The sequence below is a fragment of the Trichoplusia ni genome, chromosome 7 (assembly GCF_003590095.1).
Source record: "Trichoplusia ni isolate ovarian cell line Hi5 chromosome 7, tn1, whole genome shotgun sequence".
Lineage (NCBI taxonomy): Eukaryota > Metazoa > Arthropoda > Insecta > Lepidoptera > Noctuidae > Trichoplusia > Trichoplusia ni.
In genome coordinates, this window is record NC_039484.1 from 3,548,175 (window position 1) to 3,570,191 (window position 22,017).

The 22,017-nt window shown below is 34.6% G+C and overlaps 1 protein-coding gene across 2 annotated transcripts in view; it reads left to right on the plus strand.

Annotated features, from left to right (window-relative positions):
- Nucleotides 1-22,017, plus strand: part of LOC113496239 (ATP-binding cassette sub-family D member 2) — a 59,576-nt gene that overhangs the window by 29,045 nt on the left and 8,514 nt on the right. For both annotated transcript variants that reach the window (XM_026875407.1, XM_026875408.1), the window contains 7 exons: nt 17,597-17,873; nt 18,254-18,385; nt 18,990-19,191; nt 19,927-20,158; nt 20,663-20,802; nt 21,273-21,445; nt 21,832-22,009. In XM_026875407.1, the coding sequence (XP_026731208.1) occupies nt 17,715-17,873; nt 18,254-18,385; nt 18,990-19,191; nt 19,927-20,158; nt 20,663-20,802; nt 21,273-21,445; nt 21,832-22,009 (1,216 nt within the window). In that variant the 5' untranslated portion in view covers nt 17,597-17,714. The remainder of the gene's footprint in view (nt 1-17,596; nt 17,874-18,253; nt 18,386-18,989; nt 19,192-19,926; nt 20,159-20,662; nt 20,803-21,272; nt 21,446-21,831; nt 22,010-22,017) is intronic.

Genomic DNA, 22,017 nt, shown 5'->3' on the forward strand with positions numbered 1-22,017 from the left:
AATAGCAAATTGTCTTTGTTTTGAATCATTGTTCTGTCACCTAAATTAAGATAATTTATTTGTTCTGAAGAATAGGTAAAACAATTGTTTTTATATTTGGCGTAATAGGACGTGGTTCGGAGATTAATAAACAGACTAATTGTCTTGAATCTAAATATTGAAAGGGGTTTTTTTATTCTTTATTAATATTTAAGGGGTTTTTATCCACATGCATACGTCAACCCAATTGTACCTTATAAAAAAATTCACTAACACGCTACTGAAAAAGGAATCACTGATTTTCTCGAACCGGACTGTATATTCGTTTAGCAATTTCTTAAAAAGGATTTGACAAAAAAAAATATAAGAAGACCAACATCCAAAATGTTTAATTTTAATTCCTTAATCAGTGATTCTCTTTCTCTTTTCTTTACACAATCCATCAGAAGATTATTGAAAGGGTTGTCTTCAGTATTTTTGAAGCTTTTTAAAGTTTTTATTTTATTTGCTGACTTTGACATGTTGTTGACCTGTGATCTTTCGTAAAGTCGTGTACCTAACAGGAAAATCAATATGTGTTTTTTTTTGTTATAAAAGATATTTTGACATAAAAAAGTCCAATTAAAACTTATAAATGTAACTTATTTTACAACAAAAGATAGAATAACAATAACATCTATAGGTATGTACTAATTATTAATTAATTAATTATTCGCATAATAATTATATTAATGAATACTTAAGGGACTAATAGCGAAGTTTTTTCTTTTTAATGATATGAAAGAGAGACAGTGATTCTAAACTCATTAATTCTGTAGTTGGTTTGGGTTCGGGTTTGTTGTTAGGGATTTTTTTTTGGTTTGGTCAATACTTGATAGAAATGTATTGTTTAGCTACACTATACATAGCTACGAAATATTGCTAAGGTGATAATCGAAAATTGCATTTATCTACAATTACAAGTTTGATTAAAAATATCTAATATTTATGTTGCTATGACTATTTTTGTATCGTAACAAATCTATATACTTCTATACTAAGATATGAAACTGAAGAGTTTGTTTGTTTGTTTGAACGCGTTTATCTCGGGAACTACTGGTTCAAATTGAAAATATCTTTTTGTGTCGAATAGACCATTCATCGAGGAAGGTTTTAGGCTATAAACCATCACGCTGCGACTAATAGGAGCGAAGATACAATGGAAAATGTGGGAAAAAATAGGGCAGATGTAAATCATAACTTATATCTTCTAACCACGCGGACGAAATCGCGGGCTTCAACTTGTTAGTAATAAGCAGAAACACTACTTTTTGCGGAAATCTAAAATATCTAATCCAAAACAGATTTGTTTAAAAATAGTTTTACGACTATTATGCAGAATAAAATTTCGCTTTTGTTAAACATATTCGCGGTTCATACCTAGTATAGATGTGAATACATTCGACCGCCATCGCCAAGCAAAAACTTTCTATATCATCGCTCGAAATAATCTTGCATTTAAAAACTTGATCTGACTCAGTGAAAGTTGATTGAGGCAACACTTTAAATAAAAGTTATGTGTTTGTTGCATATAAAAGTAATTTTGTATTGCCATCTTTGAAAATTTTCCACTAACTTGATGGAGATGTTTTTTTGAATTAACGAGTATTGTAAATCTCAAATGTGATGGTGACGATGATGGGTTCTAAGGTCCATAGCCAGCTGTGAACCGTGATTGATTGAAAATACGGTATCTTGAAAAATAGTTTCGAAATGTAGAGAAAAGAAGGAAAGTTCAACTTGCGAAACCTGCTGCATCTAGGTTTTGCACTGTACAAGTTTTGCTATAAGTGATAGTTTAGCCAACTGTACATCTGTTGAGAGCTCATAACAACTACTAGTCTATAAAAATGTAAAATTCTCTAAAAAAGATTTAAATTAAGAGTTTTTTTTTTAAGTTAACATCAAAAACATTAAAACCTTTTTATTTGTCGTTAAGTTTTTATCCAATTTGTTTGATATGGTCCTTTAGCAAGGAGACAAATATTTTTTTCTATCTTAAGGTCTTCACTGAAGAACCAAAAAATAATCAAATGTAGTATCTAAAACGACTATATCATATTAAAATAATCAATTCTAGGTCATAATCCGGTCAACCTCAATTTTGCATATATCCCCAATTTCAAGTGGAAATAAACTGAAGTACAGTCAGCAACAAAATACAATCATCAAATGCGTGATTTAAAAGTTTAAAATATTAATTTTGTTTAGCAAATTGGGAATTTGGACGTAACAACGCCTCAGTATAGGGTTGCCTTTTTTATCTAGGGTCAGTTGGTCCATTGTGAGCATACAACAAACTTAAATAATTATAACGTTTTATTGTATTTTTGAGGTCCTATGGTCTGGTACCACCTTAGTGTAAGATTTTTTTAAAACGAGTACGCCGTACTCTGAATTAAATGACTTTTTTTTTTATTTATTTATTTCCAAATACATCCAAATCACATGTTAGACTCACTTAAACCCGCGACACGTCACGCTGTGTCTTTGAGATTCACTCTTCCACAGCCGTATTAACCATACTTTAAGATACCCATATAGTGTTTTGGGTAAGTCTGGTTGTGTTTTATTGGTTTAGTTGCTGACTGTACCATACATTATCTATCTAGTTATATAATACATATCTTCTCATGGCTTCATAAATAAATCCTTCACGTTTGGTCACATGTTGGGGTCATGACATTTCAAAATGGCCGCTAGAATTACATAATTGACATAATAGACAAGAATCTGAATTAGGTTTGTTAATTATATAATATGTATTCCATAATTTAATTTTAATAAACCTGACCACGTTTTGTTGCTTGTCAACTTAATACTACAGCTACAGATGTAAGGCTTCAATATGAAAAGTAAAAATGGAAATGTTCTACAATAATATATGTATTGACTAAGAGTCAGTGTAGATTCTTTTATGTATAAGAATTTCAATATTGTGTTGCTCGCTTGGACATATTTTTGGCCGGCTTTGTGATTTTCTGAAACATTTTATCGATTCTTCATTAGGCTTGATCTAAGGCAGAGTGTTGCCATTTTAGTTCGATGAAGCAATCAAGCTTTAGCTATTAGCTTTGACTAACCTCTGACCTCTAACAACTAAACACTCCAGCAAAATCTTACTGCAATTATCAGGATTCCTCCAACTACAATATTGTAATGTTTTTCATCAGACCTTCCCAATGCATCTACTTCTTTTTATCTCTGCTCCCTATGGTTGACTGATAGAGAATGCCTCAGGCATAAGCAGGGCCGGATCTAGGGGCCCAGGGGCCCTGAGGCCTCGAAGCAACAAAGGAATGGTGGCCCCCTTGGCTCAGATGCATAGTGTCAATAATGTGGGCTACTACCGTGGTTTCATTTTTTTTTATCTCATCCGGATTGCTGGGCCCCTAGTCATAGTGGTGGGCCCCTGGTCATAGTGGGCACTGGCCTAAAGTGCCTTATGGATTATACGGCACTATATAGGTCCGCCTTTATACATTTCCATAATCATGTATAAGATCCTATGCATGTATATCTGCAATCAATACATTCATAAACTCTACTTCAGCCCTTGCGTGTATACCCCGCCAGTTACCAACTTAAGTTTAATTCCAAAACAAACATAATTCTCTAAAGTTTATTGTTTCTCCATGTTTCCATACCTTTACGTCTCTCAGTCACGTAGCTTCGGTATTATCCAATTATTCACTTGCATTTGCTATTTATAAACTCGTTAAGTTATTACCGGCACGCATTTCTTTGGGTTTCGAGATTTTCTACGGTGTTTTTAGATGTTCGTAAGTATGATATATTGTGTGGACTTAGAAATGGATATAATTAGTGGATTTTGAGAAACGGTTTTGGACATGAAGTAGCTTTCGATGTGATGAAAACCGCCGATTTTTATACAACTAATTTGTGGTTAGTTGAAATAAGACTCTAGAATTAACAAGATAAATTTATAATTAAGGAATTACATATATTGATAGTAAAAATGCTTTTTTTTGCGTCGGGGTTTAAAAATACGACCTAACAGTCAAAAGCTCATACAGAAAACGCTGAGATGCATCGTGATAGGTGACGTCATAAAAAAATCGTGATAATATCATCCTCTAAAACACCTGTTATTCCACTAACTAATAATAATAAAAAGTAATGAGCAGTAACCAGTGTTACCTAGTTGCCTTGCATGTAATTTGTTCGCGATATGACAATAACCTCCAAATGAGACCATAAAATCACGTAACCAGCAGCCGTAGTCGTTAATCTGAGGTTTAGTAGAGAATTCAATGTCAAAATATACTGATGTAATGTGTTTATCAAGTTCATATTCAAAAACAAACTGATAGAAGCTTAATTCTGTTTTTTTTTTCGGTATTTATTGAAATCATCGACTAGAATAGAAGTTGATTTTGAATTTAAAAACTTTAAAACATGGAAGGTCGTCATCGTGTCATCGTAAAACAAAAAATATATTAATTTGTACCTGTACAAAAACGTTGTCCAACAGTTGAATGCGTTGGGTTAGTTGCTAATAGACAAAAATCAAACTTGCAGACTGTCTTGAACGGAATAATATGTATTTACGATGGGACCAAAAGCCCATCTCCTCGGTCCATCGACTTTTACTTATTGCAGTCGCAGAACCGAGAAAAAGCACACTGCATAAGGTGTAGAGTGGTGTCCAGCGCTTACAAATGCAAGTCCTCCTTTAAGGGGTCATGGTATTGGTACACCTCTGATTCTGCTTTAAATAATAGACTGCATAGCTAGCCGAGTAACATAGGTCACCATGCCAAACTTACTGTGCTATTGCCCGCGAAGATTCGCTGCTGTGTTCCACGAATGCTTTCTCTGAGTCTGGGTGTCATTGTGCATGTGAGTTGAATATTTGTGTAACCCCAGCGATACAAGGTTTAAGTGCCTTAGTGCAACTGCCTTAGTTTAAATACAAAAAATAGCTGCGTATGATGCTACATCAGCGTACTTCGCATTAACTAAAAAAAACTGCAAAAATCGGTTAATGAAATATATTGAGGTTAATTACACAAGAACGCGGTCATCGCTTTGTTGAACAATACAAAAAAATGTCTGTTACCTTGATAAAGCATTTGATCCGGTCTATGTCCGAAAATTATTATAATTGGATGCTTATCTTTGTTTTTTTTTTAACATAATGTACGAAGTGCTTTTGCAAGTAGTTTTTATGTTCTATTTTTAATAAGTTAATAAGGTTTTTAGAGATGTAACTATGTGATTAGAAAATGTAGGCTGATTACTGGTTGGCTACAAAAAAATAAATAAAAAATATTCGCACTGGAGCGGTACAATTGGGCGTTGACCTAAATAGTTAATGCCCATACTGATCTAGTCGCTTATGTTGCGAATAATTAGTCGAAAGAGTGAGCGTTAGAGGCATGATCAGGCGTAACAGTCACTAAATTATTATTATTTTACTAGCTGTTATTCGCAGCCCTGCCCGCTGTAAATCAAAAATGACCCCACAGGAACCAAGAATCGGGATAAAAACTATCCCATGTAATATTCTGTCTCCAAAGTTCTATCTAAATCCGTTCAGTGGTGTTTGAGTGAAAGAGTAACAAGCATCCATAAATCCATACATACAAACTTTCGCGTATATAAATTATTGGTAGGATTAACTAAACTCAATGGAAATGCAATGTTGAGAAACGCTGAAAGGAATTAGATACAAAATAGAGTCTGCACGTGAATATGAAGTGATTATGATCGTTATCACTCGGCCAGTAGAGTAGCCAGGACGATGACGCTCTCTTTTCAACAGCAGAGGTCTTTGCCCAGCCGCGAACAGTTATAACTAGAATTATTATTGTTTATAACAAATTCACGCTACCGGTCCAACCTGCTGTTTCGAAACTTCCAGACAATTTGATATTGAGAACGAAATCACAGCATTTCAAGGCGAATGCAAGGTCGCCTCAAAATATTCATTAATTTATCGAACGATGGACTTATTTACATAAATATGCTATATGATTTATATGTAAGTGTTTTCCGGGCTATTTGATAGTAGACGATTTTAAGTGTATGATAGGATCGATTCAAATCATCTTTGCACATATCGTCATGTGTGGGTAACTCTTGTAAATATACAATGATGTTGTGCACCAACACAGCTTTCACTAGTGTGCAACTGTCACACAAAACAAAGCTTCAATAACAAACAATTGCTGTCAACCGCACGCACACACAGCGCCGCGCGCACATTTGACTTGAACTATCTGCATCCAATGTGTGAATGTTATGGTTTATGTCTGTTTTTATCGTGATGCCTGTATTAAACGACGGTATTTAAATTAAAAATACATTCTCGAATATTCTCAGTCGATAATGTTTATTGGAAAACTGGATATCTGTCAGTATTTATTGCTTTAGCAGTCATTTACGTTAATTTCTTTAGAGCTACATGCATATTGATTAGTTGTAGTTGTTAAAATGAATTTAGTATCTAAAGTTTACCTAAGTCTACCTACATAAAGAGTAAAACGTAGGTCATGCTAGATAGACTCATATAAAAAAATACATTTACTCTTAACAAAAACCAAAATGCTTTTAACGGTGAGATGTTAAAAAAAGTACCACTCTGTGTTCGTGGCACCATTTTTTTTACCATTTTAGTTACTTTCACTCGGCCGGTAGTTGCGTAGGTAAATGATGAATGATGGTCTCTATTGTTCACTTGCCAGACTACGAAAATCTTTTGTTTGTCGTCTTACTTTTATATGAACTATCGTGAATAGGATAGTCTTAAAAATAGAATATTGTTTTATAATGAATTAGATCGAAGTTCTGTCTGTGTAGAATATTGAAAATTATTATAAATATAGATTGGAATAGAACAAAAATATATCTTTGTATTTTACGTTGAATTGTTTTATTTATTATTTCTGTTATTTCGAAAGTTCAAGAGATTCGATTTGTCTGATTTAAATGATGCAATAGGTTATTCACGCCCATTTGTCGAGATTGTTCGACTAGTTTCGGACCTAACCGGGAGTCTTTAATCATGAGCTGACGCGGCGGTATGAATAGTTTTACTAGTGATTAAGTGATAATTCAATTAAAAGCTGTAAAATAATTATGTAAGTAATTATATATTTTGTTTTCTTAGTAAGGATTAGGTATGCATATTTAGACATTTAATCAATTATCTTTAAAATAATTTATAACTCGAAAAGTTTATATTGATAAAAAAACTATCGTGTATCGAAAACTTATCCCATCGCATTCACACGGACTAAATCTTTGAATTGACTTCTCAAGCTCAATCCAACTATTTTAATAAAAACATGTAAGTATTATTTTAACCTACTATCAATTCTGAACACGCGTCAAGTACACTCGCGACCAATACAAGATACATGGTAATTTCATCAAAAATAGTATCCATTGACGTTCGTCAGTAAGTGTTATGTGATCTCATTAATATTTATGAGACGTTCAATGTTCGCGAGTGATTAAATTATTGTCTGTTTGTCCTTGGCTAACTAATTCGCACAGACTAAGATACAAGAGTGTAGTTAGTGTAGGGACTTCTGGTTTGGTTTTTGCTTGGTAATAAAAATATATTTATAATAAAAATTAAATGTAAAGGCATGCGGTTATTGAAATATTGAACCGATTTCGAAATATTATTCGATGAAATTAGTTTCATAGAGTTAGCTAGTATCGCGAAACGCGTTTTTACGTTTCGTATCTAAATAGTTTAAAATATTATGAAGGTTCTTCTGTCTGTACGTGTGTCTGTCACCAGGCTATAGGTTTCTAATGAATCGTGATAGCTCTACACTAAAAAAAAGTAATTGGAACAGCAACAGTTAGTAAGGACATTCCTTATTCTTTTTGCCAATTTGTATTCTTTGCTTTCATTCATACAGCCATATAACCTTACCTAAATATTTACTGCCATGAGGCAATGACCTCTGTTTACATCTAGTAATGTGAACTTAATTGATATTACCGTACATATAAATATAATTATAACTGTATTATTTTTTGTATATGTTAGTCATGCTACGATACCCTCCCTTGCGTTTGACCTACATTTCATATTTAAAATAAACAGTTAATAATTTTAAAATACATTTATTTGTCTATCATGTACTTACAAATTAGATTTGTGTAGCAAAAATTTGAAGAAGGATACTAACAGTCTTGATTTTGTTAAGATTTATCAATAGAAATCTTATAAATGTTGTTCACAAGTTTTTAAAAACAACAAAAAATAACACCTTTTTTTTAAATTTATTGATGACGATATTGTACGGTAATAAATTCCTACACCTGAATAAGACTTATCTGGCATCCTGGTATAGGTACGAAAATAGTCATCTTAAAAACAGACGGTATATTTTTTACAAGATCATGTATTTTTCAATGATTTATTTTATCCAATACACAATTCGTTTTACATGTCGTGCAACGACGACGTTGGACTTTTACTTTAGCAACTTAACGTAAACAAACAAGGTAACCAAATATATAATTTTCGAAAATTACTCATACCCATCATGAAAACATACATAGTTAGTTAAAATAACCAGTTATTATGACCGTCAGACATTCTTTAATATGGTTTTTATTCATATTTTATTTTTTTAGGCCATGTACCTACAAACATATATTTTAGAACTCGTGTATTATTTGATACAGCTAATTATTTATGAACGCTTGGAAATTTAATTAAAATTGTCTTGTCTAATTGATATTTTTTGTAGGTTCTAGAGGTGTATAATCTTTTTTAATCTATAGTTCGAAATACAACTTAAACCTGTTCTTATAATTTATCGACTGTATTTTTTGTTCTGCAGCAACTCGCGACCTAATATAAAAAATCTGCCTTTACATAACTTAATTTATCATACCAATTATAAATTTAAGCTCTTTTTGTGCTGTCATAGTCAAAAAAACGGTCTTCTTTTAGCTCACGACCATAATATAGTTCAAATGGACGGAAACAAGCAAAACCTTGTTACAATTGGCTTAGTTACAAGAGTCGTTTATGTGTCTCTCGGTACTTTATAACTTCGGCGTGAATACGTTACCAAAAAGATCAAAAAGTCCATAGCGTATGTCTATAACCTTTTTTATGGTAATAATAATAGCATATGTAATATGTCAATAGGATGTCGTATTCCAGTCATGTCTTCGACTTGATCGGCATCTTACAAGTCAGTCGCATCAGTTGACACGTAGAGGAAATGTCAAACGGCGTCTATTCCTATTCCATTGGGATAACGTGCGGAGATTTACGATTTGATACCGAATAAAAATGTCGACTGTCACACACAAACGCCAAAATGAATTTTATACGTGTCTCAAATATTTGCCACTTGATTTAAGTGGTAGGTATCCAATTTGTGAATATACTTGTTCTGGCTGGATTGTTGTGATGCAAACGCTCTAAATACAAGAGGATGCTTAGATGCACCGATGTGTCTGTTTATGAGTTTGAAGATACATAGAAGCAAAATATTTTTTATTCTTTAATGACTTGTTAATTTCCCATGTTACGTAACCATGTAGAAGTGTTCTGAAAAAAAGTAATAATCGGGAAACACTAACTTATCTCAATAGATTCAACATCAACTCCTTGTAAATGTATAGCAGAGCAAAGCCACTTTCCAGATACCCGATAAATAACAAAACGAGACTGCCAAAAAAAACAGTAATCACTAAACAAATTTGCACAACTCTATTTCATCACAAGTCACATTAAATTCATATCAATGGTCTTGTAGAATCCATTAACAATATGATGTCCAAGGTGAAATCAGATCGGCGTACTGTAGTAGTGTTATAAGCCGCAGCGTTCGCCTTGACCGGCTCGCAGCAATTACTGCCAGCTACTTAGGTTTTATTGAAGTCATTCAGATTTCTGACTTTCTTAATAAGACTGACGACTGATAAGATAAGGAGGTCTAAATGGATGACGAACCTTTTTTTTACTAGCCTGTATAAGATCTCACTGATGGGCATAGAACTCCCCCTTCTATTTCATCGTGTCTGCTCTTTAGTAATGATTGTTTTCGTGTTTGATTTTATACAATACTAGCTGTTGCCCGCCTCTTCGTCCGCGTGGTTCGAAGATATCGGGATCGCGAGTCGAACTGTTCGCCGCGTCTGCTCATGATTAAGGACTCCGGTTGGGTCCGAAACTAGTCGGGCTACCCCGACAAATACGCGTGAGTAAACCGTTACATCATTTAATAGTGATGGCATATAGCTCAAAATCTTCCTCGATGAATGATCTATTCAACACAAAATAATTTTTCAATTTGAACCAGTATTTTCTGAGATTAGCGCGTTCAAACAACGCAGTGGATGCAATTTTACCTGTTCTAAATTTTCGGAATACAAAAACACGTCTCAGAAATCGCAGGGATGATAGAAATGAATATTTTATTTATAGAGAAGACTTGTTATTTCCCTATAGATCTCAGAAATACACTATACTGTCTATACTAATTTATGTAGGTCAGGAAACCCCAACAACGCAATTCATTTTAATATCATTACTACAGTACGCAACTGTGGTCGGCTAAAATTGAATAGTTTGCATATCAGAATTCGTGCAGACAATGATAAAATGAATTATGTATTCGATACATTGCGAATTTTTATAAGTATGTACTTATAAAAATTCGCAATGTATCGAATCGCTGGTTAACATAAAAAAATCATTAAGTCTATTGCTACCCCGATACCATTTTAGTTTTATATTTCAAAGGTAGTTGAAGTAAGTAGAAGTAAGTAAGTAGGTTACTACCTATATTCAAGGCGATTGTTCTTTCTAATTTCAATTGATGGCAACCATCTATCTCATGATCTCATAAAAATATACTCCACCAAAAAATTGAGATCTTCAATTTATTCTTAGGGTCTTGTAATTTTTTATCATGATCTTCGATTTGTTTCAGTTCTCCTATTTTACATGTGACCAGATGTTTGTATGTGTACAGCAATTTATACATATTGACACCTAACAGTGCCTAGCAACATGAGAAAAACCTTCATCGCTCTCTGGATTAGACACAATAGCACAATTAATCAACACTTCGTAACGTCACAAGAACTGTGTTGATTGTCAAACAGATTTTTTATTCATTGTACATGTCGAGCCCCAATCAATCTTACTTACACTCTCATTGTAACCTGTCAACAATTTATCCAACTTAAAAAAAACCTGATTGATGCTTTTTTAATAATATTTTAAAATTTGAAAGCATCTTAAGTATTTCTTAACTGATTAATATGTATTAGTGTAACTGTTATAGCGTATTATTTGTTTATTGTCAGTTTCAAAACCCTTTATCTGTTTATCGGATTATTTAGTCAAAGAAAAGTTTACGACTTAAACAATTCATTCAACTTAAGTGGATGAGATGCATAGGTGTCTTGTCTGCTGTCTTTATTATCTTCGGTTATGTAGGAGGCTGTACGGTTTATTTCAAAGATACTTTTGGTAATGATTGACATCCTTTTTAGAGATGTTGTACAGTTAGTATTTATTAAAGCTTTGCTTATTTCATGCGCTCTGCAAACACTATCCGATTCTAATTATGTATTGTACGAGTATAATATGAAGTTCTCACAAGTTATCATCCTTTAATTAAACAACATCAGTTTCTTTGAATTGTTTTTATATTCACGTGTAACTATGTGTGGATTTGGATAGTGACTGAGATAATTGCCAACAAAAAAATGAATTTATGACGTTATCGCGTTACACAAAAAAGGGTTAATTTGACTGTAATTACAGATACCGGTTTGATATTTGCCATTATCGCAAGTTGAATGTTCTAGATGAATGACTAAGCAAAAAACGATCCGTTTTACTATGCCAGTAGGTAAATAGAAGTCCATGACCCATGATCCCGGGAGTCCAAAGTTAGATTTAATAATCGTTATGTGATAGCCAATGTTGCTATGTTGATAAGTCGTTCAAATAACGGCATTGTAAAGACGAAAAAAATGGATTTTATATTATTTAATTTAACTGTTTTTAAATATAATATTGTCCTGACCCAATTTTAGCCACGGCGTTGAACGCCGAACGCAGCTGCACGTAAGCACAGTTGGACTCTCTGTTCCCTTACCATCATAGCCCGATGGAAAGGCAATCCGACACGACCAAAAAGAGACCAGGCGCATGACCTACATTTTTACTTGCCATCCGTAACATGGAAGCCGTAATATTTATTACTTATTACAAAAATATTATTATGTGATCTGTTTGCATTATTTCTGACACAATCTTTTCATATTACCCAACGCAATAATAAAAGCAACCGCACTTAGAGTAACCCGTAGTATGTAGTAAAAATATGTACGTCTTCGTCCATTGCAGGTAGTGTAGGTACCTTCTTGGGACCACGTACGCGGACAAAACAGTGACACATTCTTTACAATCTTAAAAACAGAAGCGAAACTCTAACAAAGGCTCAACTTTGAGACTAATGGCGGTACTTAAGCGTTATTTGTCAACTGTACATTATGAGTAATAGCATTCTATTCATGCGCCCACTGTTTAGCATCTAAAAGGAAGTCTTACGGTCTATCGTCCTTCCTCATAGCGTTGGTAATTTCCTTTGTATTTTCGTTTGTTTTTCCTTTACTTTCAAAGTTGCGTATTTGTGCCGAGTTATTGTTTTTAACAACACTTACGTTAAAACTAATGGGGTTTGTTTGGGTCATGTCGTCATTTCGTAAAATCTGTTACCTCTTGCGAAGAACATTGATATTTATCAATGTTCTTCTTTATCAATGTTATGGACTTTACCTTTATTTTGCTCCATAACCTCTGGTTCAGAAGTTCGATATGTTGACTACTAATAATATAAATCAATTGCTATACAAGAACAAACATTTTATACCTAATTTATAAGCATCATTAAACGTCCACTATTTTTATTGTACTATTATACTGATAGAGTTAACAAAGCTAATAAAAAATACCAATTTGAAATGTCTCTACCTTGTTGTCAGCCGCCAGCATAGTATCTTAGAAACATAGTAAAATGTTTATTACTACTTAATTGCTAATTATATTTGTAATAGCACGCTACAACAAAGTGACTTTTATGCAGGAGTGCTATTTTCTTAGCGGCACTTTGTACTTAAGTAATTTGCAAGTAATAATATATAAGAAATACTCTTTAAATTTAAAACTAAATGATTAATAATTAATACAGTATTATTAAACTTAATACATAACAGCTCAATTGCATTCACGTTCAATTATAAAATTAATCAGCAGATCAAAGCAATTCTATTGTAATTCTTCTAAGAATGACTTACAAAACACGTGATGACTTTGATCTAACTAAGCCATCTGAGTGTGTGAACAACAACATTCTTCTCGTATATAATATACAGTTTTTCCTTTTTAATCCTTGTAAGTAGCAGAGGTCGATGCCAAGCATTGTCTACGATGTATCTGAGTCACGTCAGGGTCAAGGTCCGAATGCTGAGTGTAAACACGTGAGGTGTACCGCAAGGCATGTGCCAGGGACCCTTGTTATTTATTTAATAAACAGTGATTAATTTTATTAACGTCTTGGTAACTTCCACTTGAAATTGACGCGAAGTTCGCCAAATTAAACATGTTTTGATAAGTTTTTAGTTATTATTATTCGGGTTTATGATTCATAAAGTACTTGATGTCCGTTTATTATTGTGACAAGATTTTTTTATAGTTTGTTATGATATTACATCTACACCTGATACAGCATACATAAACTAACGTTTATTACCAGAACAATTGACCTATTGTTCTTACATCCTTCGTCTACACTACAGGAACGTCACATTTATGGATTGTTAAACAAAAATATGATTTGCTGTCCGTACTATGGCGAAACTGAAAGAAAATTGTAGCAGTCGTTTTATTGTCAAATTACATTTATTGCAACTTAAACTTTGCGACACTGCATAATGTTGAAACACAATTGCATCATGTAGATTCTTGTACGGATCAATATCTGGTCACCTGTTACTTAGTCTATCTTAGACAAAAACATGAAACGACTTGCGCAACTCAGTGAGTGTATACCTGAGCTATGCACGTGTTCGTCAGAAATGATTAGTTTATAAACTATGCAGCTAAGTTATTTTCATAAGAACAGGAATATGTTTCAACCCTGACCTTTGATGTTAACTGCAGACTATCTGCAGTAAACATAAATCAAGATATCTAAAGGATTTTTAGATTATGGATATTTAAAATGCATTAAAATGTTAATTCAAATCAATCAAAGGAATTTCTCATGCAACTTCAGAGTGTTTTTCTTCGGTTGAGGTTATTTTTAAAATATAAATAGAAGTCTTGGACGAACCAGATCAGCGATCACTACGTAATCAATGGACATTTCTCAGCAGCCCTCTTGCATCACCTGAAGTATTGTGCCTCAGCTTTACGAAATACCCGCTTTTTGCTCTTGCTGTTCATCGACTGACTATATTACACTAGCAAGCGAACCCGAGAGTATTGAAAGGTATAGTCTTATCGGCTGTAGTCATCGCGCAGGTGCATTCGACCGCTCCCTTCGATACAACTTTGTAGTAACTGGACCCTCTAAAAATCAACTGACGATATTGTATTAGTTGATAAAGGTAAAAAAATACTAACTCGTGTTTTATTGATTGTTTATTGGCAACTGGGAACTGTAATCAATTACCAGTATCAAAGAAAGATCCCAAATTCAAAATAATTACATTCATTAGAAAAGTTATTGCACCCTATAGTTAACTGGTAGGGAATGCCTGTGGAAGTCTTCACATATTTTCATGAATAAGTAGTATTTTAAATAAATTCATATAAATAAAAAAGCAATATATATTTTATCTGTAAACCGGCATGAAACATCCCGCCAATATTGCATCCTCGTTGATAGCTTACTACATAAATAACAATTTATGATACATCAGCGCGTGTTAACTCCTGCACTGCGTATACTATTATTATATCCGTATTTATATGACATACATCCAGACTGCATTGTGACGGTGATTGCGCAGTACTTATGAAGATCGTAATATCATATGTGGAGTTTGAATAACCATGCTAATGAAGCCTTAAGGAGGTCAGCAGAGTTGAGGATATACTGGCAACGTTTATATTGTACCATTGGAACAAATAACCAACAACCAATTTTTTTATGTCCTAACGACCGTTTTCGATATCCTGTTTATTTATGGATTTGGCTTCTAGATTTACAACTTTGAAATTTCCTCCATATTTATTTTGTTATCATTTTCTAGAAGCTACACGTGGTCTGCGACCCTTGTGTGTCATTACCGCTAGCAAATTACGAATTAAGATGGTTAAAAACAAACTTGTTGATTTCACTATTGATAATATCTTGTATAAATAGTCCCTGCTTGTCAACATCTCATAATTAATCAGATTTTTTTATCATTAAATTAATAGCTTTGTAATTATAATCATCATGACCCACTGTTAAACTACAGTTTCAGATCAAACAGTACAAATGATTCCATAATAAGTACCTAATGTTAAAAATTAACATATATACATGTTAATAGCCACCTCTTGAACTGCATGTGTTTAAGTGAATAACAGCTCAGATTACAATGATTAATTATCACGTGCTTCGACAAATCTGAGTGGAATGGAAATTTTTACACGGTCGGGTCAAATGTCATCCATTGTTTTATGTCAGTTAATTGGAGGGCGTTCTAATTGATCTACGTTGATTGTAATGTATGCTATTAAATCTTCTGATTGTTCTTTAATATTATTACTATAAGGAAGTGTATTATTATTTTTTATTACTTCAGCGTCTTTTTATTATATTTAGAATTATAGATGCTTTTCATTGGCGTGGAATAGTTACTTCAACCTTTAGATGTACCACTGCTGGGCAAACCCCTATTGCTAGATGGCAAAGTATTTCCTCACCTCGCTTGTGTCATACTGGTTAGCGATATCAGATTCCAATACTTGGAATCAATAGTTCCTTCGAAGTTCCCCTTATAGTTATTTTAATTGCGATACAAAACCCAGCTGTGTTATTGTATGAGATATCGATATATATAATCCTCATCATCACCAGCAGCCCGTCTCGTCAGCGACACGCCACTGAGTTTGACCTTTAGCTTTCTTCCACCAATCTCTGCCCGCTGCCTTACCTATATCATCTTTCCACCTGGCTACATTTATAATCTTATTATTTGTAAATTAGGTATGTACTTACTGCTTAAAAGAAATATTGTAAGAGATAATATAGATTTATTGGTGTACTTTCAAAAGCTTATAAGAATTACGTAGGAGTAGATATTATTATGACATGACATTGAAAATGAATTTGTATGACAATGTACAAATTGTCTTGATTTATCAGACTTGCATTTGTGATTACGAATGTTTCCTTTTAAGAGGTTGTTTACTTTAGAGATATTCAAATAATGTTATTTTTAACTTAACGATTTATTACAAAGATGACCTCTTCACACCCAAGACATTTAGCTTTTTCCGTATTTTTACAATTCCAAATTGCGTAGCCACAAAAAAAAAACTCTTTGGAATGCATATTTTTGACGTCAATATGTGTTTGAGATTTATACGCAAATTACTTTACATACAGGTGCTAACATAGTCCATTTTATTGACATACTGCAATAAATAGTTATTGATGATTAATTAACTGAAGGCAAAGGTTATTTATTGAACGGACGTCATTCACTAAAAAATATTTCGCTTACTTGAAAAAAAAAATCGTTTTAATAGATATGTAAATTATTTTTATGTCTATGCGTAGTAGACAAAAAAAATTGTTTACCCTTTGTCCCAAATTAAAAAAAAGAAACGTAATGCGTGTTTAATTTTCAGTCCATTACCTATAATAGCGGCCACCTCTTGGGGGAATGTAAGCGGGAGACGGAAAGGGGGGGGATAATGACATAATGCGTACGTCTATGTGGATCGTCTTTTGATTACCTTCCCCATCCTGCCAGTCACATACGTCACGATAACAAGTACTCGCGCACACTATACTTGTCAAATCAGCATTCACTTCTCCGTGACGCATATATCCATCATCATATTGGGTATCAAGGTTTAAAATAACTAAATATAGATGACTGTTACACGTCTGTGACGTCAGCACCGCAGTGATCGCGGCTCGTTTGATGTATGACCGGTTGCGCGTGCGCATCTTACACGCATAGGTCGGGTATTACTGGAACTCTTTTGGCGGTTCGGTGATTTTCCCATGTTTATATTCTGAACTGAAGTTTTTACATACCACAGCTATTTTAGTAATGCCTAGATCTGCTCCTTCTTATATGTTCCTATGAATTACGTATCCCGCATATTGTTTGAAAACGCTCTAAAATTCTTTTGTAAAGCTCATGTCGTTGAAATTGATTTTAAACACTTAAAATAATTACATGCATTAAATCTACCATGCCTAAAGAACCACGTGATTGACTATTAAACGAATGATTAACAGAAACAATATCGATTTTTTTAACGTGAATATGTACTTTGATTTGTGCAAACACTTTAACACTATTTTTTCTTTTGTTACAGGAAAATGGACGAAGACTCCACAAAGATAGCATGACGTCAATTGCATTGAACTGTGATTTAATTTAAGTAAAAGATCTCATATTAAGCGTAAATGATCACAGACATATATTAGTTGAAGATGCCTGCGATTTTGACTAAGATTAGGGAGCAGGCGTCGAGGGTCCAGCCCTCGATAGCTCTGGGGGTGGGTGTCGGCGTGGCGCTGGCGGCCTGCGCGGTATACGGCACTAGGGATAAGAAGCAGAGCCCACCTTGCAACAATAACAATAATTATAAGGTTAGTTGGCGTTTTATAATTATTCATATTTTTCATTTGCAGCCATTTTGTGTGAAAGACGATGTGGCTGCAAAGTGTTCATTGTGAGCATGTAGAGCATGTGAGAAAAAAGCATGAAAGAAGAAAGAAATGATCGCCGAAGCCAAAAAAGCACAATGGCTGACGAACACTTATGTTTTATTAAATACTACCGCTTTCGAGCATTGTTGATACTATATACCTTAGTAACTACTTACATCTGTTTCTCCTATTTTAAGCGGGCTTTTAAGCGGCTATTTTAACCTATGTAACAATAGTGTGTCAGTAAAACTGACTTAATCAAATTGGAAGTTGGAATATAAATAATTTCCCTAACTAATGACTTGAAATAAAATTTCCAGGTAACGAAAAACGGCAAATTACAAACAGTGGAGAATGGGACTGCCAATGGTGACAAATGTGGGGGGCGCTGCGGCGCGGAGCAGTGCGCCCTCTGCCGGGGCGATGCCGATACTGACAACAAACAGAATATTGTAAGTAATACAAAATAGTACGTTTTAATTATAATGGGGAACGTGACGAGATGGGGAGAGATTCAAAATGCGCTGTTATATAAAAATACCTGCTGAATATTTTAACAATATCATTTTAAAACTGACTTAAGACTCCGCTGGAAATCTTGAAAAAAAATTACTATTGTATAGTTAACGACTGTTATATTGTTTTCTAAGTGTTTGTTTGATAGTAATCGTAAAAGAAACTTACGTCTGAATATTCGTTTTATAGCTTTTATACGCAAATGCACGACGTAACAAATTCCTCGTGCCTATAGTTTACTATGCGTGGAATAGAAATAGTTTAAAATAATTATCGGAAATAATTTTTATTTCTTAATTGGACTAGCCATGAAAAAAAGGTTTAATTTTTGAGCACTGACAATCAAGTGGCGGCATGTGCTAAGGGTTCAATTCTCGCATGGATCATCTTATCCATTTGTTATTAATAAAAAATATGATCTAAGTGAAGGTATTCTTAGTGCACGGGAATTGAATGTTACGACGAAGATTAAAACTTAAGTTAATTTATAAAAGTATTGACGTATTTCCTTTATTAACTTTACATATTCATCTCCTCCAGGAAGATGCTGACGAGACCCAATCGATAGAGGAGTACGTGCCAGGTCTGAACTTGGAGTTCCTCCGGCAGCTGATCAGCCTCGCCAAGATCATGGTGCCCGGAGTGAGGAGTCACGAGGTGGCGCTGCTGTCCGCGCACACGCTGTGCCTGTTCACAAGGACGTTCCTGTCCATCTATGTGGCTTCCTTAGAGGGGTCTATTGGTAAGTTTGATATTCATAATCATATCATCAGCAACATATAAGAAATAAAAGGCTCAAAAGAGCCAGAAAAGCTCCTGCACTATTTAATCAAATCCCTGTGTGGCGGGAGGTTTCATAAGAAATTAAGTCTCAGGTAGAAATGTATTATCAAAACGAAAATTGTGCTATATGAGTTACTTTCGTTCGCATATCGCTTCGAAGTCATTAAACTTATTTTTGCTAGAAAGAGAAAGTCTGTAGAAAGGTTAAACAAAATCTCGTGACTTTATAACATTATAGAAAATAGCAGGATGTTCACTATAATCATGTGATTATACAATTGTGATAGCCCGGTTGTTATTAGTTCAGCTAGATGAAACATGATTGATATAATGGGTTTCTAGGGACCGTATCGTAGAGAAACCATCGCTTAGCCTTTTGGACCAGGTCTTGAATAACCACTTATTTTATTAAAATCACGGCGAAAATAAATTTGATATTTCTGAAATATTTTTTTTATTTTCTCACAGTTTATTACTTAGTATGGAGATTTTATTTAACCTTATAATCATTTTAGTAAAGCATACTCGTGTAATCCAAACGAGCAATTCGTCATTTTGCTTTCAATAAGCAAACTTATCACCACTACATAAAACACATAGTCCAATAGGAAAATACGTCATTTTGAGTCTCATCTTAAAAAAAACTTGAAATAAAGCACATTGCTGGACAATAACCAACCTTACCCCATTCCAGTAAAGCACATAGTCCAGAAAGACATGAAGCGTTTCGCGGCGCTCCTCATGCAGTGGTTCGGCATCGCCGTCCCCGCCACCTTCATCAACTCCATGATTCGGTACCTGGAGAGCAGGCTGGCCCTCGCCTTCAGGACCCGCCTCGTCAACCACGCTTACGACCTTTACTTCAAGAACCAGACTTACTACAGAGTCGCAAACTTGGATGCTAGGATTGAAAATGCTGATCATAGGTAAGTTGTGTCCATAGTCTGATGTCAGGTGCATCCCGTGATGTCGTGCTGTTTTTAAGATTGTCATGCAAAACGATGAAGATGACATGAAATCATAGGGTGTCATTCATTCTGTATGTAGGAGTACGTCGTTTTTTGGAACGCTTTAGTCGACATTTTCTTTCTGAACACCTTGAGGTTAAGTGTGGTTTAACTACGTTCTATGGTCTCAGTTTTACGCTACCCAATCGCGAATCTCTTCGCTATCATTTTTTAATACCATTTATAATGTTAGTAACAGCCTCCAGCTTTTACTCAAAGCGTCATGACTAGGACGATTGTTGTTTGTGGAAGCTAGACCGCGTATTACACGGTTTTTGAGCGGCATCCTCCTTCCACTAGCTACAGGCATTTTCAATTTAATAACTCCTAACGGATGTGCTATAATCGTTTTTGGACAGCCTAGCGTAGGTAGTGCAAATATTTGGAACACAGTGCCTAATTCTCTCCTTATTTCTCCTCCAGACTAACGGAAGACGTGTCAGTGTTCACGCAGTCGGTGGCGCACCTGTACAGCTCGCTGACGAAGCCCTGCTTCGACTTGCTGCTCATCGTGCTCACCCTCGCCACGTACTCCAACAAGATGAAGGGCAATATATTTATTGGTGAGTGTATAACTATAACATACTACTGTTAAAATCTTTAACTAATTATATCAAGAAGTTTCAACGACATCTTTCTCTATAGAGATAACACAGATTCAGGTAAGTTTTAGGTGCCCACGGCATAGTTCAGTGGTCATATAAGTCAGAATACGAAATATAACTTTACTTCTCAAATTCGAAAAGCACGTGATGGATCATTAGGCACATTTTGCATTTTTGGTAATTGTAATATAAAAATATGGCTTAAAAAAACCATTTTGTTATATCTATACTAGTGCTGTAGTTATTAAACAAAAATGTTGACTTGGTTTAAAGCAATAAATCAGTATCGAACTAATTGTTCCTTTTCCAGTTTTTCAATGTCATGTCGATCATGTGTTTTAATCCGGGATCTCCTTCCATTTTTTTTATTTTTTTTTCAGTTTTCAGCTCTCACCTATAACTGTTTTAATTTTTAACTTATCTCCCAGGTCCAACAATAGCGACCATAGTGATCTGCCTAACGGGTCAGCTGCTGCGACTACTGAGTCCCAGGTTTGGTGCGCTGGCCGGGGAGGAGGCGCGCATGAAGGCAAACCTGCGACACGTGCATGCGAGACTCATCGCACATGCCGAGGAGGTCGCCTTCTATGGAGGACATAAGGTCAGTGAGATTGCTGAGGAATGATAAATTTCTCTATGTAAACAGGACTTATGTCGCGAAAACAATATTATTAAAACGTTGAGACCCTACAACGCTGGTTTTTTTATGCGCAAACCTATCTTAATTGCTAGTTAGGACCAGCCAAATACAGGGCAAAAATGTATAAATTTTCGCATACAAAACTCTAACTTTTGTATGCGCTAATTTTTCCGACAGACAATTTTCAAAACAATGATAAAAAAAGATAGCTTTGCCATTAAAAATCGTCATTATAGGCTAATTTTTTGAACACTTAAGTCTAAATTGAAAAAACATTCCATTTACGTAGAGCATGACCGATCTATTCCGCAACATTACCAGCTATCTAACATTCGATATCCTCGCAGGTGGAACTAGGTCAACTTCAGAACGCCTACCAAGAGTTGGTCGCCCAGATGACGTCAGTTTTCAACAAGAAGCTGTGGTACGTGATGCTGGAGCAGTTCTGCATGAAGTACGTGTGGTCGGGGACAGGCATGGTCATGTTGGCTTTGCCGATTTTGACCTCACGAGCGAAGAAAGATGGTAAGTGA